The 25,992-nt window shown below is 42.9% G+C and overlaps 1 protein-coding gene across 1 annotated transcript; it reads left to right on the forward strand.

Annotated features, from left to right (window-relative positions):
- The first annotated feature begins 1,219 nt into the window (after positions 1–1,219).
- On the forward strand, positions 1,220–18,212 carry TRAPPC6B (trafficking protein particle complex subunit 6B). Its single transcript, XM_056133491.1, has 6 exons — positions 1,220–1,571; positions 9,407–9,474; positions 10,298–10,415; positions 12,021–12,104; positions 13,323–13,416; positions 16,942–18,212. The coding sequence occupies exons 1-6, from the start codon at positions 1,491–1,493 to the stop codon at positions 16,971–16,973; spliced, it is 477 nt and encodes a 158-aa protein (XP_055989466.1). The 5' UTR covers positions 1,220–1,490; the 3' UTR covers positions 16,974–18,212.
- The last annotated feature ends 7,780 nt before the right edge of the window (positions 18,213–25,992 follow it).

Here is a 25,992-nt window from a genome sequence, read left to right on the forward strand (position 1 = left end):
ACTGGATGTTGGAGGTGGGGGGAAGGAGGAAAGCACACAGAAAATATATCTCACAGGGATATCTCTTCTGAAGTTGAGCACTTTCCCACTCACAAATCGTGTACTAACAGGTTTCATGTTTATATCATTTTCTCTTTACTGCATTCTTTTATCTTTTGCTTGCCACTCACAATAAGCGGTAGGGCGTTTGCCTTGCACGCAGCCAACATGGCTGACCCGAGTTTGATTCCTCTGCCCCTCTCGGAGAGCCCGGTAAGCTACTGAGAGTATCTCGCCCACATGGCAGAGCCTGGCAAGCTCCCCGTGATGTATTCGATATGCCAAACACATTAACAACAAGTCTCACGATGGAGACATTACTGGGCCCGCTCGAGCAAATCGATGAACAACGGGAGGACCATGACATATATGAATGTATATGGAGACATATATAGAGAGAGAGGGGCTGGAGCGATAGCACAGCGGTAGGGCGTTTGGCTTGCACGCAGTCAATATGGCCTATCTGAGTTTGATTTCTCCGCCCATCTCAGAGAGCCCGGCAAGCTACAGAGAGTACCTCTCCCGCATGGCAGAGCCTGGCAAGGTACCCGTGATGTATTCGATATGCCAAACACAGTAACAGTGTCACAATGGAGACATTACTGGGCCCACTCGAGCAAATCCATGAACAACGGGAGGACAGTGCTAATAGGAAACAGTGCTAATTTTGTTTGGGGGTGAGGGGCACACAGGGCTGTACTCAGGGCCCACTTCTGGTTCTGTGCTCAGAGGATTACTCCTGGGGGACCTTATGGGGTGACAGGAATCAAACTAGATAGGCCGCGTGTTAAGGCAAATGTCTGTCCACTACACTATCTTCCCGGCCTCATTTTTTAAATTTTAATTTCTAGCTATTTTTGTGTACCCAGGCTTAATCGATATGAATTGGGATAATTTCTTAATAAAAATTTATAGCATCTTTTCAGCTTGGGGAACAGATGACAGGAAGTGGATGGGTTAATTAAGAGAATAAATTTTGTCATTTTTTTCTAACAGGGCTAATTTAAAAAGATGTCAGCGGGAGCCCTTTCGTCTTTGCCCAGGATTTCCCGCCTTCGACGTCCTAAACGAGCTTTCCTCCAATAGTCACCCGGGAGGCGGGGACGAATTCTCTGACCACAGAGTTGGCGGAATGTCGGGGTAGAGCGGACCGGAAGTTGTCTTTTCGCCCCCTCCGCCCAGGGGCCGAACGGAGCGGCCGGCTGGATTTGGTTCACGGTGCTGTCAGATTGTTCAGCCCGAGTGTGGCCCCGAGTGGGCTTGTCCCGGTACCGGGCTCCCCAGCGTTCCCGAAGCCTGGTGAATTCCCCGGTTTCGTAGCAACGTGAGACCGAGCTGCGGATAGAGGGAGTGGCAGCGCAATCCCAAGTCGTTCGGGCGCTGCCCGGAACCCCCGAACCCGGCCCAAAGAGAAGGCGGCGAAACCCAGAGCTTGGAAGAATAAACAGGAAATGGCGGACGAGGCATTATTTTTGCTTCTCCATAACGAGATGGTGTCTGGCGTATACAAGTCCGCGGAGCACGGGGAGGTGGTGAGTGCTGCCTCACCCCCATCCGGCCTTCTTGCGATGACACTCCTCGTCCACCCTCCCTCCTTCCCACCCCTTCCAGGCCCCTGCCCTCCACCGCGTAAAGCTTCCCGAGGTGTGGACTAGCGGGTTCACCACCAGGTATCCTAGAACAAGGGGGCCCTCGTTAGATTTTCCTCCTCTTCTCTTTCCCATCTGATCGTGTTATTAGGAAACTTCGTTGGCCCCGCACGCTAGATTTATTTTTTTTTCCACTTCTGTGCTTGTCCTGGGTTATTTACCGTATACCACTGAGTTTGGCAGCCCTACTTAATTCTGCTGCACCTTACCAGTCGATACAGACTTGTCCCGGCCTCAGAGTTTTGTCCCTTTTCCCACATCCTGAGCCCTCAGGAAACCACTCCAGACACCTCAGAGGTAGAAGCCTAATGAGGTTTGATGTCAAAGTAAAGGGACATTTGCAGACGTTTTTGTATTTAGGCGACACCGATGATTTAATTCAGAATGCTCCATAGATGTCAACTTGTTGTAAAAGCGCTGGAAAGATGCAGAAATTAATGAAACAATGACCTCGTCTTCCATCATAACATATAGAAGACCTTGTTCGTTCAGAAAATCTAAGTGTGTATTGTGGGCCTGATACTATCCTAGTTGAATAAGATAAAATCCTGGTCTCAATTTTTGGAGATTCAGGTAGTTCAGATGATTCGGTGATTAGGTAGAGAACTATGGAGTTGTAATGGCTGTTATGTGCTATTCTGGAGTCATGCTCAAGTCAGAAGTTCTTTTTGTAAAACCGTTGACACCGAGGATTGAAAAGTCCATGGAGTAAAAGCGTAGTTAAAATTAAAGGCATAGAGAGATGGAATAGTGGTTGATTTGAAGACGCTTAAACATTTCACTGTGGCTAGGTGTAATATGAAGAGTGTGAAGTACTGAAAGCTGAAGCTAGAATTTTGGGAGGAAGCTGTGTGTGTGTGTGTGGGGGGGGGAGGCAGCGCATATCGGCGTTGCTCAGGGCCTACTTCTAGCTCTGCCATCAGGGATTACTCCTGGCAGTACTCAGAGAGCCATATGGGGTGCTAGGAGTCAAATCCGGGTTAGCTGAATGCAAAGCAAACACCCCTAACCACTTTGCAACATTATTGAGCTTTACCATGCTGAAATGAAAGTGTTGAATCAGTTGGTATTATCATGGAGTTCTGAGATTAGGAAGCAGCATAGTTATTTATTACTCCGTTAGAATAGATCCCCCAAATGACATTTTTTGATTTGTTTTTGGGCCACAGCCACCGTTGCTCAGAGTTACTCTTGCTCTACACTCAGTGACCATTCCTGACAGGACTTGGGGGAAAATATGGGGTGCCAAGGATCTAACTGGTACTGGCTGGGTACAAGGCAAGCACCCTGCCCACTGTACTATCGGTCTAGCCCACTCAAGAATAATTTTTTTACAAACCACTTTGGCCCCTACAGACCCTGAGGAACTTTGCGGTGCAATGGGAGATGGCCATCAGTGCATTAGTTTTAGCCTGTGGTTGTGCACAGGGTTGCTTACATTGACTGTCATTGACTGGGACTTCTTGGTGTACATGTTGTGGGTGTCATTGGTGGCGGCAGTGCAGTTGACCAGGAAGAGGCAGATCATGTTCAGGCACTCTCTGCCACTGGGAGAGTGCTCAGGAGCTCTGTAACAAGCTAAAAGAACTTCTGCGTATGCCAGTTGTGGTCATTCTTCAGGGCCATTTAACAGACCTCATTGATGATGTTGACAGGTCTGAGGGTGAGATGGTTCTCCCACACTCCTATTGAAGATTCTCTGGAGGATGCAGAGGACTCTTCTCAGCCCCATCAGTGACTGCTTGGCCTTCACTTTGGGCCTCTGTGCTCTGTACCTTTCCTTTTTCACTTCTCACTTACTCTGCAGTGTCTTCAGTTTGGTTGGGTTAGATGGACAGCTTTGATTTTCATCACTTATTAATCCTGCCCTTAAGGGGCACCTTTCTCTTGGCAGAATCATCTCCCCAGGTCTCACCTCCTACTACTATCAGTGTTTTCTGTAATATAAATTGGGACAGGGAACTTAGTTGGGAAGGGATTGACATTCAAATACTTAAACATTCAATAGGCATAATTAAATGGGAGATATTATTAGGAGACATCAGGAAAAATAATAGGAATGAAGCTGATCTGCTCCCAGTTAGACCCACTGTAACACTTTTCTTTCCCAAGTCAGAAACTTTTTTTTTTAATTTTTAAGTTTTTATTAGTGAGACACCACGAGGTACAGTTATAGACTTACAAATTTTTGTGCTTGGGTTTCAGTTATACAGTGATCAAGTACCCATCCCTCCACCAGCACCCATCCTCCACCACCATGGGTCCCAGCATCCCTCCCACCCCCCACCCCCCATCTTACCCTGCCTCTGTGGCAGGGCATTCCTTTGTGTTCTCTCTCTCCTTTTGGGTCCTGTGGTTTGCAAGAGAGGCATTGAGTGGCAATCATGTTTGGTCTATAGTCTACTTTCAGCATGCTTCTCCCATCCTGGGAGGATCCTCCCAAAACCCTTTATTTGGTGCTCCCATCTCTTTCTGAACTCCCCTTTCCCCTAGCATGTGTGGCTGGCCTCTAAGCCATGGAGCAAATTCCTGGTACTAGTCTCGGCCATTCTTGGGTGTTAGTCTCCTATTTTGTTACTTTATGTTCCCCAGATGAATGCAGTCTTTCTATGTCTATCCCTGTCTTCCAAGTCAGAAACTTTTAGCTGTACCATCAACATTCAGGAGATATTAATCTAGAGTAAATTTTGAATCTGTGCTAAGCCCTTAGTAGCAGCTATTTGGTATTAGTGCAAAGTCAGTCTTCCTTTTCTCCAAAAAATAACTAGCAGCATACTTCCTTTACTCTTAAAAGAGTAAAATTCCTGGCTTCCTTGCCTCTTGACAGTCAATTTTCTTCATTCTGTTCTGGTACTTTTAGTTCTTTTTTTTTTTTTCTTTTTTTTTGGGTCACCTCTGGCAGTGCACAGGAGTTACTCCTGGTTCTGCACTCAACTCCTGGTGATGCTCAGGGGACCATATGGGATGCTGGGAATCGAACCCGATTTTTAGTCTTTCAACTCTAACTTTGTATATCTTTTTAATCCAACTCTTTTCCAATTGATTAATCATAATCAAACAGCTTTTCTTATACTGCTAATTTTAAGAGATATGCTAATGAACATAAAAGAAAATACTTTTAAAAAATTTTTTAAAGTGGAAAATTTTATTGAAATGTAGAAAAGAGGGGCTGGAGCAGGAAGGGCATTTGCCTTGCACGTGGCTGACCTAGGTTTGATTCCTAGCATCCCATATGGTCCCCTGAGCATTGCCAGGAGTAATTTGTGAGTGCATGAGCCACTGTGCATCACTGGGTGTGACCCAAAAAAAGTAGAAAAGAAAGGAAAGGGAACTCCCTGTTGGCGAAAAATTAGTATAGGACTAAGTTCAGAAAGAAAGTTCTTAAATTTTTGTCATTTAAACTCTTTTTTTTTTTTGGTGGGTTGAGTGATGGGGATTGAACTCAAGTCACTAGACACATGCTTTACCACTTGAGCTATGTCTCTTGTCCCAGAAATAGGTTTTCTATTTTCTATATCTTTTCAGAAAAATTCATAAGCTTTGAGGTGTGGAGTAAAGAAAAAAACCAATATCCCCCCTTCTAAATCAGTGATTTTTCAAACTGCATAAAAAATAATTAAGTCTGAAAAACCAGAACAAGCGGACATTTAAAAGTTTATTGAAAACCAACTTTAGAAAATACCTAGGAATGAAATATTTTTGTTTAATTTTCTTTCTTTTTTTTTTTTTTTGGTGCAGGGGGAGGACAGCACTGGTGGGGGGAAGCCAGGTTCATGTATGCGAGACATGTTTTCTAGCACCTTGAGCTCTCTCCCTGGCCCTCAAGATAAATTATTCTGGTGTCAGGCACAGAGAATAGTGGAGGGGCTTGGATCACCTGCTTTTCAAGCATATAGTCACAAGTTTAATTCCAGTTTCCTGCACCCACTGAGTACAATCCCGACAGCTCTGCTCTCTGATCTCTGGTGCCACATGCAATTTCTAGCCATATTACCCTCAGGTATGGGTAAGTATCACAGAAAGGGGTATGAACCTGCTGAGCAACTAAAAATTACATGTGAGTACCACAGCCAGAGAGTGTAGTTCTGGCCAGTTTGTGTGAGAGTGCCGCAGTAGACCCTGATGAACAGTGCTTCATTATTTTCACGAACTGTGAGCCCTGGTGAGCATGTGTATAAGAGCCACACCAAAAGGTGTGCCGCCCTCAGCACTGCGGCTGAGTTTGAATACTACAGCCTGAGGCACAACATCCTGTGAGCACTGGAACTAAAAGGGATGAACATACATACCACTGTCACTGTAGTTCACAGTCCCCAATCATTGCCATAATAGCATCAACATAATGGCAATGGAATGGTGGGGGGTAGGGAGAATAAAAATAGATTTATGATTAAAATGAAAACAAGGGGACTGGAGAGATAGCTCAGTGTATAGAGAGCTTGCTTTTTGTGTGGCCAACCCGAGTTTGATCCCCAGATGTGGTCCCCCAAGCATTGCCAGGAGTGATTTCTGTGCAGAGCCAGTAGTAACCTCTGAGCATTGCTAGGCGTGGCCCAAAAACAGACAAAAAAAACCCCCCAAAATCACTGCTTTCTTCATGACCTCATTCACCAAAGTAAATGAGCAAGTATCAATATTGATAAGTATTTACTAAGACTTAGAAACTCTGCATTTAATTTAAAAAAATTTTTTTATTAGTGAATCACTGTGAGGTACAGTTACATACTTACAAATTTTCGTGTTTGCATTTCAGTCATACAATGATAGAGTACCCATCCCTCCACCAGTGCCCATTCTCCACCACCAATGATCCCAGGAGCCCTCCCATCAAAAAGAAACTCTGCATTTAAGCGTACTTCCTGTTAGTGTATTTCTGAATGATTCTGTAGAGAATATTATTCTGAGACATGATCAATAGAACTGGTAACTGAGGAGACAAAGTAAATGGAGAGGAGCAGGGACCCTAGGATAATGATGGAGGGATTGGTGTACTGGCACTACAAATATAAGACAGTAGCTTCCAATACTATTGTAAACTACAATGTCACTTGTCACTGTCCTCCTGTTGTTCATCGGTTTGCTCGAGCGGGTCCAGTAACATCTCCTTTGTGATACTTGTTACGTTGTTTGGCATATCAAATATGTCACTGGTAGCCTGCCAGGCTTTGCTATGCAGGTGATAATCTCAGTAGCTTGCTGGGCTCTCTGAGAGGGGTGGAGGAATCGAACCTGGGTTGGCTGTGTGCAAGGCAAACACCCTACCCATTGTGCTGTTGCTCCAGCCCGTAAACCATAATAACCTGTGTAAAAATCATAAAGGCATAATGTCGAAGAATTTCACAAAGAAGATCATGACTTTGGCCTGAGCAGGTTTGGAGATGCATATGGAAAGTAAAAGAAAAAACAAGAATAAGAATAGTAATTGATACATGTGCAGAGTGTTGCAGAGGCATTGGTTCTGAAGTATTAGGGAGAAAGCTGTGGGCCAGCGTACGTGAATTGACTTTAGAGAATACAGTATAAGGAACAAGGTATGCAAGGAGGCAGAAGAAAAGTATGGCGATGTGGAGTTGCTGCAGAAATTTCAGACTGGTTAGAAGGAAGGATGTTTGTGGGTATATTACTGTTAGTGAATTTATTTAACTAGTGAGAGATGATTTAAGGGAATGTACATAATGCCATATAAGGCAGTGGCCTTTATTTTGAAGGGGAGAGGGGATGTGGAGGAATGCTAAGTAGAGAAATACGATTTGCTTTTTTAGACAGTTTTTACTAGAATACAGACAATGAATCAAAAGAAGAAGAAAAACTAAAGGTGAGGTCATGTATAAGGATATAACTGAAAATCAGAAATCTTACGGGCTCACTTGAGTTGTAAGGATGAAGAGAGATGGGTTTTGAGAAGTATGTGGACGATGGGCCTACAGCACTATACAAGAGTCCCTTCTTCACCTCTTTGATAACTCTTGGTGAAATGAATATTTTCTGATAAATTTTTTAATGCCACCATTAAATGAGAAAAGGGAATTTTGGAGGAAGCGCAGGCTGAGAACATTTAAGGTAATATTTTGCCTGCTCAATTTGAGGGGACTGTGGGATCTCTTGATGTCTATATTTGGTAAAATCTGGAAGCACATAATTAGTAGGCACAGTTCTGTTAGAGGAGTACATAGTGGCACAGAATAAAATTCTTCAAGTAATGAGTCCTCTTGGGTTTATCAGCTTAGACATGCTGAGAAGTAGGAAGTGAAAGACTTATATTGGGGCATGTGGGGTATTGGTGGCACACCTTACCTTGCTCACAGGCCACTCCTGGTGGTGCCCAGGGGCTCATATGCAGTGCTGGGATTTGAAGCACTTGCAGCTGTGTGCAAGTCAGGTGTTCCTGTACTCTCCAGAAAATCCGCCTAGACATTCTTAGAAGTGGGGTTTTTTTGGGGGGAGGGGTGTGAGGAGAGGCACACTCAGTGGTGCTCAGGGGTTACTCCTGGCTCTATGCTCAGGGATCACTCCTGGTGGGTTCAGGAGAGAATATGGAGTGCCAGGGATTCAACCCAGATTGGCTGTGTGCAAGCCACATCCCCTACCCACTGTACTTTCTCTCCAGCCCCCAAAGTGAAAGACTCTTAAGAGATATTTTGAAGAATGAACAATAGAACTTAGTGATATCTAAAGGGAATGATGAGGATGTAAGGAATAATTAGCCACATGTTGCTCAGAACCCATCTTCTACCTTTATCTTTATTGTTGAAGAGAGCCCTTATATTTCTGTTTTCAGTTAACAGTATTCTAAATGATCTGCTTTTCTTTCACAGAAAGTAGTAAAAAGTGATACCAGCTTTTAATAACTGAGGAGAAAAAAAAGTTGAAAGAAAAAAAGGGGCTAGTATAATTAGAGGCATACCATTCCTGAAAAGTAATAATGAAGAATTTTCGGAGCGATAGCACAGCGGGTAGGGCGTTCGCCTTACAAGCGGCCAACATGGCCGACCCGAGTTCGATTCCTCCGCCCCTCTCGGAGAGCCCGGCAAGCTACCGAGAGTATTCGATATGCCAGACACAGTAACAACAAAGTCTCCAATGGAGACGTTACTGGGCCCGCTCGAGCAAATCGACGATCAACGGGAGGGCCTTTAGGGCCTTTTATGAAAACTATTCATGGTAGAGCCTGGCAAACTACCTGTGATGTAGTCGATTTGCCAAAAACATTAACAATAATGGGTCTCATTCCCCTGACCTTGAAAGAGCTTCCAATATGGCAGCATTGGGAAAGACAAGTAAGGAAAGGCTGCTAAAATCTCAGGACTGATATGTTACTGGCGCTTGCTTAGTAAATCGATGAACAATGAGATGACAGTGATACAGTGATACAGTGATGAAAATTATTGGCACCACAAAAGTTTTCAAGAGTAACTAATTCACTTTTTGCTAATGTTTTACTAAAAAAAAGTATTTAAATTATTTTATTTTTTGGTTTTTATGACCACACTTGGCGATGTTCATGACTAACTTCTGGCTCTGTACTCAGGAATTACTCCTGGCAGTGCGTGGGGGACCATAGGGGATGACAGGGATTGAACCCAGGTCGGGCACATGCTGTACTACATTTTCAGCCTCTGCATTAATATTTTAATCATTTAAAAGCAGTTTTTGAATGATAACATCTAGTATTCTAAAAGTATTAAAACTAATGTACGTGTGTATATATTTTTTAATAGGAAAATGGACGCTGTATTACTAAACTGGAAAACATGGGGTTTCGAGTGGGACAAGGATTGATAGAAAGGTGAGCAGTATGGATTTGAAAATTTTCTTCCAGGTAGGTTATAACTAACAATTTCTAAAGATTGAGTAAAGCTTGAGATACTTTAATTTTAGTTCCCAAGTTTTATTACTTCTTTATTCTTTAACAAATTAAAATTTCTTTTCAGTTCTTGTTATTTTAACTCAGTTTTACTTTCATGTTTTCATATTTGAAGAGAACATTATATGCTTTAGATAGATTCCCCTGAAAATATCAGTGCACTGAAACAACAAAAATCATCTTGTATTTGTTACTTAGGTGTTGTAGGTTGTTTAATCTAAATGGAGTTTCTCTTAAATGCATAGGATGAAAATACTTTTAAGTCTTTCATTTGTGGGGCCAGGGAGATATTACAAAGAACAGAAATGCAATATTTGTTCTCTGGGCCTCCAGGTTTAATTTCCTCCTTTGCATAGTGTCCTGCACACTGCAAGAGTTATCCAAGCATTGGCAAATATTGGCCACCCCCTAAAAATAAAGGTCTATATACATGTAATTTTAAAATTTATAGATTTTTTTCTTTAGTATTCCTATGTTACTACCTGGCTTGTTGAACTTCTTATAGTTAATATGACGATATCATGATAGGCTTAGGTAAAATGAATTGTCCTTAAATTACAGCTTTCTATTAGATTAATATACTGTCAGATTAATTTTAACCCTATAATTATATAACATGTGAATCCATAGAGATGAGATCTATTTTGCTTGGTGAACTTCATGACTGTCAAAAATTGCCGTAATTAGAAGTCCTGCTTTCTTTGAGAAGGAAAAATACTCTATTACTTGTAGTTCTTCTTTTTAGGTTTACAAAAGATACTGCAAGATTCAAGGATGAGTTAGATATAATGAAGTTTGTTTGTAAAGATTTTTGGACTACAGTATTCAAGAAACAAATCGACAATCTTAGGACAAATCATCAGGTATTTATATAATCTTAGTTTATTTTTCAGGTCTTTTCAACATAAAGTGATATAAAAAAGTGGTTTATAAAAGTGATTTATTTAAAACAAAAAATTTCTAGTCAACTTTGGAATCTATTAATAAGTGATGCCTGGGGTTGGCAGTATAGTATAGTGGGCATGGTGCTTGCCTTGCACGTGCCTGACTTGAATTCGAACTCTGGCATCTGAGTCCTGTCAGGAATAACTCCTGAGGACCCCCTGGCTATCTTCCAAAAAAGCTGTTACTTTTTATTCTTTAATAGGTCTAAAAACAAAGGGACTAGTACTAGTAATGAAAGCTGTTTCTTCATTTTTACTGTTATGTTATTTTAAGTTTTAAAAGGTAATAAATGTTAGAGTAATAAAAGTTTTAGTGTAGAGTAACATTGCCACAGGAAGCTCAGGTTTATCGGGATACACCCATCACAGTGCTCCTGAGTCACTCCCATTCCTCTGTTTATCTGTCAACTTTTCTCTGTGCTCTCCTCCCCAGCCAGTTAATCATCTTTTCTCCCTAATCAGATTCTGTTAGCTTGTAGGATCAGATCCTTCTAAGGACACTGAACTTGTAAGTTATGTCCTTTGCATAGTTTAGGTAAAGCAATGTCCCTTCTGTATGGACACAGGAAGACAGTTAATATTATGCTTTGTAACTTGGGAGTTGATTGACTCTGAATAATATTTACTCCTGGGCATCTGCTTTTTGACTCAGTTGTCCTTAGTTCCTAGAACCCCAAAAGCAGGATCCCGATGAGGGACTGAATGGACCCAGGGCAAGCTCTGAGCTACCCTGGCATCGAAATGGGCCAGGCCAAAGTGCCACAATACTCAACTACAAGTTGAGGGCACGATCATGGACTAATGCTGTGATGATCCAAAAGTAACGACGAGACTAGGACCCTGCTGGGGCTAGGAAAACTAACCTGGCCTGAGGACTGTAATTAATAATTAATATACATATATATATGTATATATATATATATATATATATATTTAGGAACTAGAATAGTACGGGAGGTAGGGTATTTGCCTTGCACACAGCTGACCCGGGTTCCATCCCTGGCACCCCATATGGTCCCGTGAACACCACCAGGGGTAATTCCTGAGTACTGAGCCAGGATTGACCCCCTGAGCATTGCTAGGGGTAGCTCAAAATCCTAAATAAATAGAAAAAAAGGTTTTAGGATTCTTAATTGTTATTAATTAGTGGTGATAATATGCAGAATCCTAAATATATTTGTTTAATTTATATAGCACATTAAACTTATAAAGAACTCTTGTGTTGCTGTCATACTTGTTGTCATAATTTCTCTTCCTAAAAATTCTGTTAATATAACAATAAGGGGCTGGAAAGATAGTATAACAGGTATGGCCTTGCCTTGCATGCTGCTGACTCAAATCTGAGTCTCACTGGCACCTCATATGATCTCCCCTGAACCCCGCCAACAATGATTCCTGAGCACAGAGCAGGATTAAGCACTGAGCACCATTACGTATGGTCCTAAAAACAACAACGAAATAAAGGGGAAAAACAAATATAGATGATTAACTTAGGGTTTTTTTTCTGTTCTTTTTTTGGAACAGGGCATCTATGTGCTACAAGACAACAAATTTCGTCTGCTTACTCAAATGTCTGCAGGGAAACAATATTTAGAACATGCTTCTAAGGTATTTAATGAATATGAAACTGGGTTTTCCTATTTCAAACAGGGAAAATATTCATACCCATCACAACAGAATAGCAGAGACAAGGAGAAAGCTCAAGTGGTAGAAAATGACTAGCAGTTCTGAGGCTTTATATTTGGTCCCAGGTACTGTATGTCTCCCCCCAGTTCTGTAGGACCACTGAGTGTGGCTCTGAGTATTTCTGGCACAAGCTTTGCCAGGAATGCTCCCTAAAACAAAAGTAAGCAAATACTTCCCGTTGTTCATCGATTTGCTCTAGCGGGCCCAGTAACGTCTCAATTGTGAGACTTGGTTGTTACTGTGTTTAGCATATCGAATACATCATGGCTTGCCAGGTTTTGCTGTGCGGGCTCGATCCTCTCTGTAGCTTGCTGGGCTTTCCGAGAGGGACGGAGGAATCGAACTCGGGTGGGCCATGTTGGCTGCGTGCAAGGAAAATGCCCTACCCGCTGTGCTATCGCTCCAGCTCAAGCAAATACTTAAGGAAAAAAAAAAAAGAAAGGACCCACCCAGAAGTGCTTGAGGGAACTGGGGACACTTTAAAGAGGTTTTAACTAATGTTTTACTATTTTGTTTAACAGTTACCACATTTGTATATGAAATAGGAGCATTACATAATACTGAAATAACTTTGATACCTGAGAAATACTACTGGAAACTGAAACAGAGATAGTACAGTGGGTAGGGTGCTTCCACATGCCCTATCCTGGTTCAGTTTCTGGTATCCCATATGGTTCCCTATCCCCCACCTCAACCACCCAATCACCACCCCCCCACCCCCACTCCAAGGACCACCAAGAGTGATTTCTGAGTATCACTGGTTGTGGCCTGAAAATAAAACAAAATTTCTGAGCATGGGGCTAAAGAGATGGTATAATGGGTAGGTTGTATGCTTTGCACAGAGCCTGTACCTGACTCGGGTTTTGGTCCCTATAATCCCATATGATCCCCTGAGTACTGTCAGGAGTGATTCCAGACTTCAAAACCAGGAATAAAACCCATGAGCGTTGCTGGGTGTGGCCCCAAAACAAAACACACAAAAGTTATCCCTGTGTTTTAATTGCCAAGAAGTTGGGAAATCTGATAATTTTAAACAACAATGGCTTATTTACAGTGGGATTTAACTAAATATTATTTATTGATAGCTTTATTATCTTTGTAAGTTCTTAGTGTTTTTTAAATAATTTTTCTTTCTTTTAGTATTTAGCATTTACATGTGGCTTAATCAGAGGTGGCCTATCAAATTTGGGAATAAAAAGTATTGTAACAGCTGAAGTGTCTTCAATGCCTGCATGTAAGTTTATCTTTCTTTCTTTCTTTCTTTCTTTCTTTCTTTCTTTCTTTCTTTCTTTCTTGAATGTAGGAGTACTGCTATTTATTCAGCCATTAATTTAACTGATTGAATTGGGCATGAACTTCACATTACTTTTTTCATTCAGAATGTTAATTTTATTTTTTTATTATTTTTTTTAATCACTGTGAGATGCAAAGCTTTCCTGTTTGATTTCAGTCATATGACCCTCCACCAGTGTACATCTTCCACCACCAAGGTCCTCAGTATCGGTCCCCCATCTCACCCTTCCCCCTGCCTCTATGGCAGACAATCTTCCCCCATACTCTCATTTGTATTGCTTATAATGAATAGCATAAGATGGCCGCTTTGTGGCCCTGTGCTCCTGGAACTCCAAAATTCCAGATAATTAGGGTCTGGAGAAATCTCTGCAGTGAGCTGCTCAGTTCAGAGATTCTTTTGTGGGTCCAGTTGGACACGGGGTGGGGGGGTGGTGGGGGAGTGGGGAATGAGAGGGACCAGCCCATCCCCTATGGAGGCCTGGAGTTTGTCGTCACTGAACCTGCATACCTGCACTTCTTATTGGGTTCTGGAAGTTGGTGGCTCCTGTGGTTTTTAGGGGGCAGGTGGAGGGATGACAGTTGGCCGGAGGCATCTCTGTAGCGAGCTGGTTGGTTTGGAGACTCCTATGTGTGTCTCTGGATCGTGGCCCTTGTTCCCATCTTTTCCAGAGAAATAAACTGTTGGTATATGCCCAGCAGGGCGCACCCACTCGCCTGCATTGCGCTGCACTGCCGACCCTAACTAAGGGTTTTGATTTGTTTTGAGATATATGGGTCTCTGAAATAAGGCCAGTGAATGAGCTTTTATAGATGATCCGGAGGTGGTTTGTTGGTGTGGCTCCCATATACCTAACTTTTGACCATTTAATTTCTTGGTAAACTTGGCCCCAAGTTGTTGGGGTTCAGCCAAAAGCACAGTGGCAATTTTGGGGTATCTGGAAGTTTGAAGGCACCATCAGGCTGCTGATACATTCACCCTACAGGTACAGGTTGACCTGCTGGCGGCACCATACCCTACAAGTTCATGCTTCTTATACATCTTTTTTTTTTTTTTTAATAATTTTATTTATTGAATCACCGTGAGAGCAGTTACAAAGCTTCCGGGTCTAAGTCTTGGTCATACAATGAAACACCCGTACCTTCACCAGTGCTCATTCTCCACCACCAAAAACCCCAGTATACCCCATCCCACACCCTCCCCCTACCTGTGGGGCAGATGATTTCCACATTACTCTCTGTCTACTTTGATCACATTCAATATTTTGACACCAGACCCACCATTATTATTTGAGATTTTACCCCAACACTAGGATCTGCTGAAAAGGCAACAGTAGACAGTTTGTGTTCTATTGCTGGTTATGAATAACATATGATGTCGCGTGGCTGCAGTAGGGCCATGTGATTTTGAAATTCTGAAATTTTAACAATTAAATCTGGAGGGATTTCTGCCAAAAGCCACTGGGTTTCGAGATTTGCTCCTAAGTCTCTGGGATCATGGCCGTTGAGCAGCTTGATCAGGAGCCAGAGAGGCCATTCATGGGTGATGACTTGGGGTCTCATTGGGGTGGGGAGGACAGGCCCGGCTCTACCCCTATCCCTTGAGGCCCAACAAGTTTCGTCACTGCGGGCCCAAGCCTGACTGTCCAGTGGCCTCTGGAGGATGACGGCCACTGAGCCGCCAGGGGGAAGCAGGCGGAGGGACAGCACCCTTTCCCCCCTGGGGTGACCCGGTGACAGTAACCTATCGTGTTGTCCGGACGCATTTCTGCCAAAAACCGCTGGGTTTTGAGATTTGTTTCTGAATCTCTGGGATCATGGCCGTTAAGCAGCTTGATCAGGAGCCAGAGAGGCCATTCGTGGGCAATGACTTGGGGTCTCGTTGGGGTGGGGAGGACAGGCCTGGCTCCCCCCCATCCTGTGAGGCCCAACAAGTTTCGTCACTGCGGGCCCAAGCCTGATTGTCCAATGGCCTCTGGAGGATGATGGCCACCACGCCACCAAAGGGGAGCAGGCGGAGTGACAACACCCTTTCCTCCCTGGGGTGGCCCGGCGACAGTAACATACTGTGGGGTCTAGACGCATTTCTGCCAAAAGCCACTGGGTTTCGAGATTTGTTTCTGAGTCTCTGGGATCATGGCCGTTAAGCAGCTTGATCAGGAGCCAGAGAGGCCGTTCGTGGGCGATGACTTGGGGTCTCGTTGGGGTGGGGAGGACAGGACCGGCTCCACCCCCATCCCCTGAGCCCTGTGTGTTTCATGACTGACTGTCCAGTGGCCTCTGAAGGATGGTGGCCACTGGGCTGCCAGGGGGGAACAGGCCAAGGCACAAAACCTATTCCCACCTGGGTTTGCCCAGCACTGGTAATCTACTGCAGGGACCAGGTGCATTTCTGCCAAAAGCTGCTGGGTTTCGAGATTTGTTTCTGAGCCTCTGGGATCATGGCCATTAAGCAGTTCCATCAGGAACCAGAGAGGCCATGCTTCCAATTATATAGCTGAGCCGGAGGTGGTTTGTGGGTGTGTTTCCCACATACCTAACTTTTGGCCATTTACTTTCTTGGTAAACTTTGCCCCAAGTTTTTGAGGTCTGGCCAGAGGCACAGCAGCAATTTTGGGGTATCTGGAAGTCCGAAGGCCCCATCAGGCTGCTGATGCACTCGCCTCACAGGTACAGATAGACCTGCTGGTGGCACCATACCCCCCCTTATACATCTTTTTAATAATTAGTTTTCAGGTGTGCTATATTATTTCTGTTGATGTAGAGGAAATTTAAAATGCTAAGATCATTTTACTTTTACCAATTGTAATATAACGTAATATGGAGCATACTGATATTTGGTGATTTTTTAAAAAAATAATAATGAACAGTTATTTAAGAAAATAAACTGAAGAAATCCAAATTAACAAGACAGCTCTTTTTTTTTTTTTTTTTTGCTTTTTGGGTCATACCCAGCGATGCTCAGGGGTTACTGCTGGATCATGCACTCAGGAATTGCTCCTGGCGGTGCTCAGGGGACCATATGGGGTGCTGGGAATCGAACCTGTGTCAGCTATGTTGGCTGCGTGCAAGGCAAATGCCCTACCTGCTGTGCTATCGCTCCAGCCCCAACAAGACAGCTCTTAAGGATTGATTCTTATAATGGAGAAATTTCTGGGACCAGAGATTTATTTATGACAGTACAGCGATTAGGGTGCTTTCCTTGTGCATGGCTGACTCAGGATGGATCCCTGGCATCCCATATGGTCCCCAGAGTCCTGCCAGGAGTAAACCCTGAGAGCAGAGTCAGAGGTAACTCCTGAGCACTGCTGGTGTGACCACTAAACAAAAAATAAAAGCGAAAGAAAGAAATTGAATATTATGAAGTGTGAAAAGTTGTTTGGCATAGCAGTTTCTTACAAGTGAAGCTTAGGTTTGTTTTCCTTGTAACTAAAATCAAAGCATGATTTTTCATTGCTTTCTCTTTTAGGTAAATTTCAGGTGATGATACAGAAGCTGTAAAATATACTGAAAAAGCAAAACTTCAGCAGTTTAAAGAGATAAATTATTCACATAAACTATTCGAAGTAGCAGTGATTCAATTTCATTTGAACATTTATATTGATGTAAGCTGTTTGCTAATTTATATAACGAAAGATGCATTCTTAAGCAGAGGTAAGGCGTTTTATTGATTTACCACTGACCAAGTTAAAACAGTTAAGAGGCACTCTACCATAACATTTTCTTTTCTAAAACTATTCAAAATGAGTACCTGATTTCAAATAAACCAAAACGAAGGACCTTTATTTAAACTTTATGGCTTAGAGTGATATGTACTTAACAACAAATGGAGAAGCAAAACTCAGGGTTTGGTAAATTCGTATTAAAAAAATATGCATCAGTCAGAATAATTTTTGGGTGTGTTTTGTAAATTTATTTTATTTAAACAAAAGCAGGTAGTACACTAAAGCTAAATTTTTATTGCTTATAATTTATTTTGTTAAGAATAAGAATTTTTATGTCTATGTAAGGATTTCATTATATAGTTTTTTTGTGCACAGGGTGTATATACCTATCATGTGACTGCCTAAGTTGCTTAAAAACTTACTTTTAATAGAATTAAGTCCTTAGGTAAACTACAGATTAGTTTAAATGTGAATTAAAGGTGGTACAGAGAACAGGATTAAGGGGCTTGCCTTGCCTGTGACTCACCCATATTGTTCACTGGCATGCATGGCATTGCAAGGAGTAACACGAGTACAGAACCTGTGATAGTTCCTGAGTACCAAGTTTTGGCTCCCTGGGGACCCCCCACCCCCTATTTTCCCCATCAAAATAAAATGTGAATAATACAGTGGACTCCATAGTCAGAGAATATTAATTTTTTGGAAGAGCTGTTTATACTTCTGTTACAGTCTCTGCTTTCAGCTTCTTCCCTATGGGTAAAAATGCTGGTGATGGTTCTAATATTTTTATTTTCTTATTTAGTTTCCCTAAGGGTTAAGGTGTGGATTGGATTGAATTATTTACACAAAAGTTCAGTGGACTGTATTTCTCACTGTTTGGGGTCAATGCTCATTTGAGTGTATCTCTCGCTTGTTTTGACTGTGAATGGATCAGCGTGAAGATGGAAACCATCACTGAGGACAGGAGAATACAAAGACTGAAAGCACGTAGATTGTGCTTCCGAATTAGCCTGTCTCGGAATTGCTTTATCTTTGGACTTTTTATGTGGGATATTAAATTCCTTATATTGTTCAATCCACTTTGGTTTTGTATTCTATTACTTGTAACCATAAAGAAATTTCTTCAAAGTGACAATGGGAGGTTAGATTATATAAAGAATTATATGCCAAAATTGAATTTTCTTTTTTTCTGGCAGGGAAACTGGGGAGAAGAGGAAGACCCTTAAAAGTTCACATGTTAAAATAAAAACAAAACTACTTAAAAAAATATGATATTAGTTATATGATCTTATATGTAGGGAAGGTCTTTTGAAAACCTGTAGAAAATCATAAATTTGAAAAATAATGTCCATCTTCAATAAAATGGTATAGGGAAAACTGGGTGCAAAAGAATGAACTTGGGGTCTCAGGGATGTCGCTCCGTGGTAGTGTCTGCCTTGAATGTTTAATAAGGACTCTGTTCTGTCCCTGACACTGTCATGTCATTGAGTGTGATCCACAGCATTTCAGGTATAATTCTAGAGCCACAAGAAATTTCAACTCTACCTACGATTGTTATTCCTTAAAATGGATTTTTAAATTAGTTTTTTAATTTACACAAGATCTGCACGTTAAAAAGGAAGCACTTTGGGGCTGGAGTAATAGCACAGCAGGTACAGTATTTGCCTTGCACACAGCCAACCCAGGTTTGATTCCTAGCATCCCATATGGTCTCCTGAGCACTGCCAGAGGTGATTCCTGAGTGCAGAGCCAGGAGTGACCTCTGTGCATCGCCAGGTGTGACCCAAAAAGAGAAAAAAAAAAGGAAGCACTTTGGGGGAAAAAGAGAAAGAAAGAAATTTGACCTCTAGCACAATACAGTAAAAAGATGAAATATGAACATTTCTTAAAACATGCAGAAAAATCAACTCAGTGGATTGAAGACTTATACTTCAGACCTAGAACTATAAAACTCTTAGAAGAAAGTGGGAAAAGCTTCATAGTATTTGTCTTGGCAATAATTTCTCGAACACCAAAAGATAGGCAACAGAAGCAAAAATAAGGAAACAGTACATCAAACCAGAAAACTGCATGGCAAAAGAACCTGAATGAGGTTTGTGATAGAGGAAATATTTGCAAGCCATATGTGTGATACGAGGTTACTTTCCCAAGTACATAACAAACTCTTCCAAGTCACTCTCAGAAACAAAATAAACCCAGTAGTAAATATACATAGAGGTTGGGAGAGAGGACCCCCAAAAGCTGTCTTTTTTCTTAAATTTTTTTATTTATTATTATTTTTTTATTAGTGAAACACCATGAGGTACAGTTATAGACTTACAAATTTTTGTGCTTGGGTTTCAGTTATACAATGATCAAGTACACATCCCTCCACCAGTGCCCATTTTCCACCACCACGGGTCCCAGTATCCCTCCCACTCACCATCCCCCCCATCCCTCCCTGCCTCTATGGCAAGGCATTCCCTTTTGTTCTCTCTCTCCTTTTGGGTTCTGTGGTTTGCAAAAGAGGCATTGAGTGGCAATCATGTTCGGTCTATAGTCTACTTTCAGCATGCTTCTCCCATCCTGGGAGGATCCTCCCAACACCCTTTAATTGGTGCTTCCTTCTCTATTTGAGCTCCCTTTTCCCCTAGCATGTGTAGCTGGCCTCCAAGCCATGGAGCAAAATTCCTGGCACTAATCTCATCAGCCATTCTTGGGTGTTAGTCTCCATTTTATGTTCCCCAGATGAATGCAGTCTTTCTATGTATATCCCTCTCTTTTTGACTCATTTTGCTTAACATGATACTTTCCATGTAGTACCACTTGTATGTAAATTTCATGACTTCATCTTTTCTAACCGCTACATAGTACTCCATTGTGTAGATGTACCAAAGTTTCTTAACCAATCATTTGTTGTTGGACACTCAGGTTTTTTCCAGATTCTGGCTATTGTAAAGACTGCTGCAATGAACAAACAGGTGAAGATGTCACTTCGACTATATTTTTTTGCTTCTCTGGGATATGTTCCCAGGAGTGGTATTGCTGGGTCAAATGGGAGCTCAATTTCTAATTTTTTGAGGATCATCCATACTTTAGTACCCCCAAATCATGTCAGGAATACCCCTGAGTCAGGAGTAATCTCTGAGCATAGCTGGCTGTGACCCACTTGATCACTTGACTTCCCATTAATTGTCGATTTGCTCGAGCGGGCACCAGTAACGTCTCCATTTGTCCCTGTCGCGTGCTAGTGTAGCCCAATGGCGTCTGTTCGCTCTAGGAACACGAGCCTCAAACTGATTGTTCATGATCTTGATGGAGAAGTCTGACCATCTGGTGGGTGGGAGGCCACGCGGTCTTTTGACATCCTGTGGAATCCAGTCGGTAACAGCTCTAGTCCAGCGGTCGTCTTTAAATCTCATTACGTGACCAGCCCATCTGATTTTTGACACCTTGGCAAACAAGACAGCGTCCCTGATTCTTGATTCTTTATCGTCGATGGAGGTCGAACTCCGGATTCTTTCTCATTTGAGTAAATCATGATATTCTAAGCAAAGCTCTTTCAGTTCCTCTTTGGGAGACCCGAATAGCGTTCTCATTCTGTTTGCGTAGGGCCCAGGTCTCTGAGGCATATGTTAATGCAGGAAGAACAGTGGAATCAAAGAGATGTGCCCGGAGCAGGAGGTTCTTTGTCCTATTAGCTATTTCTTCAATGCTCTTGAAGGCGTTCCAAGCCGATCTCTTCCTCCTGCGCAGCTCGGGTGCCAGGTCATTTGTCATGTTGACTTCTCCATCTAGGTACCATAGCTGTTGCATTCAGAGATGGTCGTTCTGTTGAGACCGAATGGGGCGTCAAGAACGAGGCTGTTTCTCATAAACATTGTCTTCGTAAGATTCAGCTGTAGTCTGACCTTTCCACACTCATGGTCGAAGTCGGCCAGCATTTGTGCTGCTTGGCTAATGTTTGGTGTTATTAAAACAATGTCATCAGCAAAGCGGAGGTGGTGTAGTTGCTGACCATCTATCTTCACTCCCATTCCTTCCCATTCCAGTCGTCGCATGTTGTTCTCGAGGGTGGTACCGAAGAGTTTCAGTGAAATGGTATCACCCTGCCGAACCCCTCTCTTGACATCAATGATTACTTCTTTGTAGAATGGTGAGATCCTGGTAGTGAATCTGTAATACAGCTCACGAAGGATCTTGATGTCTTGAGCTTGAATGCCCTGATTGGCTAGGGCTTCAATGACCGCTTCTGTCTCAACAGAATCAAAGGTCTTCTTTAAATCAATGAACGTTAGACAGAGCGGCATCTTGAACTCCCAAGAAACCTCAATGAGCTTGGTTATCGTGTGGATATGGTCGATGGTACTGAATCCTTAACAGAACTCGGCTTGCTCGCATGGTTGTCTTTCATCTAGTGTTCTGCCAATCCTATTTAGGATGATTTGAGTGAACAACTTGTAGATGACAGACAATAGGCAGATCGGGCGATAATTGCCAATGTCATGGATGTCTCCCTTCTTGTACAGTAGTACAATCCTGCTGGTTTTCCATTGGGACGGAAACTTGCATTCAGACAGGTAGTGTGTGAAGAGCTGAGCCAGTGTATTGATAAGTACTGACGGCAGGTTCTTCAGGTGTTCAGGTCTGACCTTGTCTGGGCCAGGTGCTGTTCGTTTCTTTACTGACGAAATGGCGTGTCGGATTTTGGAAGGGAGAACATTGGGAACAACATATCCATCCTGTGGAATTTGGTATGTCTGCAAGTGGACATGGCTATCGAAAAGATTTGAGTAGAAGTCATGGATAATCTCCATTACCGTTCTGGAAGATGTGATAGATCCATCAGGACGTCAGAGGGCAGTCATCTTGGTCTTGTAGTTGGCGAAGGACAGGCAGGTGTTACGAATACTTTTCCTGCCTTCTGCCGCATCTACCAGCACTTCTGCTCTTCTCTCTTTGAGGTCTTCCTTGATCGCATCTCTGCACTCCTTTGTGAGCTCGGACGTTCGCTTGTGGTTGTCTGAGGCATGCGCCAAACCACTTTGGTGAATAAGCTCAAGAGTTTTCGAAGACAGGCATTTTTTGTGGCTATCTCTCTGGGCGTTCCTCGCACAATAATGGAGGTGCTGAACCAGTCGATCGTATTCCTCGTCAATGTTGTCAACAATGGCATCTTGCCATGTTGCCGCAATAGTGCCAAAGAGCTCCCAGTTGGTGGTCGTTCTGGGAGTTCTCTTTTTAAACTTTGCAGCCCTTTCTTCCCGCTCTGTGAAGTAGAATTTTGCATGAAGGAGACAGTGGTCTCATCCCGTTTGGAATTTTGGGACAACAGCGACATCGGTCAGGCAAAACCGTCGATTGAATATGATGTGGTCTATTTCGTTGTGGAATCGTCCACCAGGAGACTCCCATGTCCAACGTTTAGATTTGTCCTTCTGGAACTGTGAGTTACCATGGATGGTCTTGGTCGACATGATGAACACAGACAGTCTCTCACCCTGTTCGTTCCATTCTAGGCCATGGGTCCCAATGTGGAGTTCTTCAGCTGATCTTCTCGGTCCTATCTTGGCATTAAAATCACCCACAATGATCTTGTAGAAGGTGTGGTCTATATAGAACTTCTCCAGCTCCATTTAGAACTTCTTAATTTCTCTATCATGATTGGATGTTGGCGCGTAGACAACGAAGATAGATACTGCTGGCAGTGAGCCATATCTGTTCAAATGTAAACGTCCGATTCGGGTTGTTAGGCATTCGAATGAATCAATGCTCATGGTCAAGTTTGTGTCGACAAGGACACCGACGCCTCAGACACCTCTTTTATCGCATGTTCCGAGAAACAATTCTTCTCCAGTGTCGAAAACGGCATGATGAGATTGGTGCCTTCTTGTCTCGGTCAGACCAATGATGGTGTACCTGATCTTTCACGCTTGTACCATCAGGTCCTCGATGGATGCATCTGATGCTAGCGTACGTGCATTGAAAGTGCAGACGATCATTTTTGTATTCCTTCGTTGCGGCAGCCTACTTCGGCCTTGAGATTTTATCGGCCTCACCTTTCTCATCCTTCTCAATGCTGCCATATTGGTGAAGCCTCAGGGTCAGGGGAATGAGACCCATTGTAATTACTGGTTTTGGCATATCGAATACACAACGGATAGCTTGCGAGGCTCTGCCGTGCGGGAGGAATACTCTCGGTAGCTTGCCAGGCTTTCCGAGAGGGATAGAGGCATTTGGGGCAACCTCTAATCGCCCTTGTAGTTGTTGCCATATTTGAACCCTATCAAATATGGTACGGCAATTCTGGAGGATGGGTATTTAGTGTCTTATAATGTGTTGCGCGACCCCACTACCTCCACTACCCAGCCGCCGCCACACTCCAGGATGCTTTCCGGACCCGCACGGCCGCTCCAGCCGAGACCCACACACCACTGAAGCCCCACAAAACAAGATAAGCGGAACTCTGAGACCTTGGACTCCAGGCTCAGTGGACCCAGGGACAGAGATTCTCTGCTTGCTCCCACCAACCACAGGTGACGAAGGGATTAAAATCAGGAGCCCCACCCTACCCTGCTCTGTCTGCTTCCACCAACCACCAGAGACCCAGGGATTGGATTGCGCACAGAAGACCCTCCTTACCCCTACCGGGACCAGATAAATACCTCACTGGCAGACCTCCACTACCCCACTACCTCCACTACCCAGCCGCCGCCACACTCCAGGACGGACCCGTGCGGCTGCTTCACGGCCGCTGTGACCCAAAAGCAAAGAAAGGAAGAAAGGAAGGAGCTTGTTCTTCCAGCCTGTGTTCTCCCTTGAACAGTTATCTGATGGTTTACTTTCTGTGTGGAAAATGGAATGTAAATAACTAAAGCAAACAAACTGACAAGAAACAACAAAACCAAGTGCCAGAGTCTGTAGAAACAGGTGGTTATAGAAGGAGAGGGGACTGGGGAAGGGAGGAATGAAGAGGAGATAATTTTATGGTCAGATGGCACTGAAAACTTTGGTGGACAGATTGGAAAGAATCATGCATATAGAGAGGTATGAAGATAACTCCCTGGAGTTCCACAAATAAAACCCATGATACCAAAAAAAGCTTTTTTTAAAATGTAAAATAATACATTGGGAGATGACTCAGAAGCTAGAATTTCCTAAATCGATTTTTGGTACCACATGGTTTCCCAAGCACTGTTAGGAGAGACCCTGGGTACTGCAGGAGTATAACCCCTGAATACAACAAGGAATGGCCCTACACCGCCCCCCCCTCGCCAAAAAAACCCAATACCAAATCAAAAAAGGAAAAAAATACCTCACACCCAAAATGCCAAAACCAGAATATCAAATGATCACACTGTATACATTAAACATATACAATATATATTCCTGGGGAAAAACTAAGATGGGAAAGTTATGAGTGGTCTTTACAATAGATCTACGATTTTTTAAGTTTTACCTTTGTATTATTAAAAAAATCATTCCCCAAACAGCAGAAAGAAAGCACAGGGGTTAAAATGTTTGCTTTGCATGAGGCCTAATTGGGTTGATCTCTGGTACCAAATAAGGTCCCTTGAGCACCACCAAGAGTAAGTTATGAGCACTGCAGGAATAGCCCTCAAAAAAGTTCCATAATAAAAAATTTTCTGTGAGTTAAAAAAAAAAGAAAAAGCAGTAATGTTTATTTCTACTGTTTTGAAATCACATTATGTGGTGCTTGGGTATTGTTTCTGGCTCTGTGCAGGGCTTGTTCAGCTTGGAAGACCATGGACTTGGGGACTCTTGAAATAACAGGGATTGAATCTGGCCTTCCTGCATGCAAAACATGTGCTTAGCCCTTTGAGTTATCTCTCTAACCCATGAGCCAGTAATACACACACACACACACACACACACACACACACACACACACACACACACACAGTTTTTTGGGCCATACTCAACTGTGCTCAGTGCTTATCCTTGGTTCTATGGTTAGCTCCTGGCAGTGCTTGGGAGACTATCTGGGATTGAACACGGGTTGGCTGCATATAAGCCAAGAGCACTACCTGCTGTACTATTGCTGACTGTGAAAGTCAGTCATTTTAAAACTATTTTTTGGAGTCAGAGGATTTTGTAAATGGAGAGTTGGGTTGGAATAGTGATACGGCTCTGAGATTAAATGAAGTCACTGGGGCCACCTAGCAGAGTCGAAAAGCACTCAGGTGTGTTTTCTAGAGGACTGTACAAGATGCTTGGTGCTACACAGAAGAGGTTATTTTCTGTAGAAGGTAAGTCAGTAATACAGACCAAGCTGCTTTTGTAGAGGAATGATGTAATCCATTCTTCAGAACGAGGAGTCTGGGCCAGGGATAATATAGGGAATTATGGTACTTGCCTTGCATGCGGCCAACTCCTGTCCAGTCTCCACCACCACATATGGTTCTTGGAGTACTGCCTGGAGTTTTATATACTAAGCATAGAACTAAAAGTAAGTCTTGTGCACTGACACTGTGATCCCAAAACCAATAAACAAAACGAGGAATTGTCTATAGATCTCATGGAATACCACTCTACACTCATCCAAAGTTGTACTGACCTATGTCTCCTTTTGGACAAATCAGTAATTTCTTCTTGAGAGGCAGTTCAGTTATTGTTCCCAATAAATGTTGAAATTTATTTCAACTCACGTATGTTCACTCACGTATGTTCCCAATAAATACTGAAATTTATTTCAACTCACATAGGGTATTTCTCTAACACCCTACTTATATGGAATCAAAGTGCTGAAAGCATTTTGTTTATGGTTCAGTTTAATTTTTTTGGTGACACACAGCTGTACTGAGGGCTTACTCCTGGCTTTGAGTACAGGGATCACACTTGGTAGTGCCCTTATG

The sequence above is a fragment of the Sorex fumeus genome, unplaced genomic scaffold (assembly GCF_029834395.1).
Source record: "Sorex fumeus unplaced genomic scaffold, SorFum_2.1 ptg000098l, whole genome shotgun sequence".
Classification (NCBI taxonomy): Eukaryota; Metazoa; Chordata; class Mammalia; order Eulipotyphla; family Soricidae; genus Sorex; species Sorex fumeus.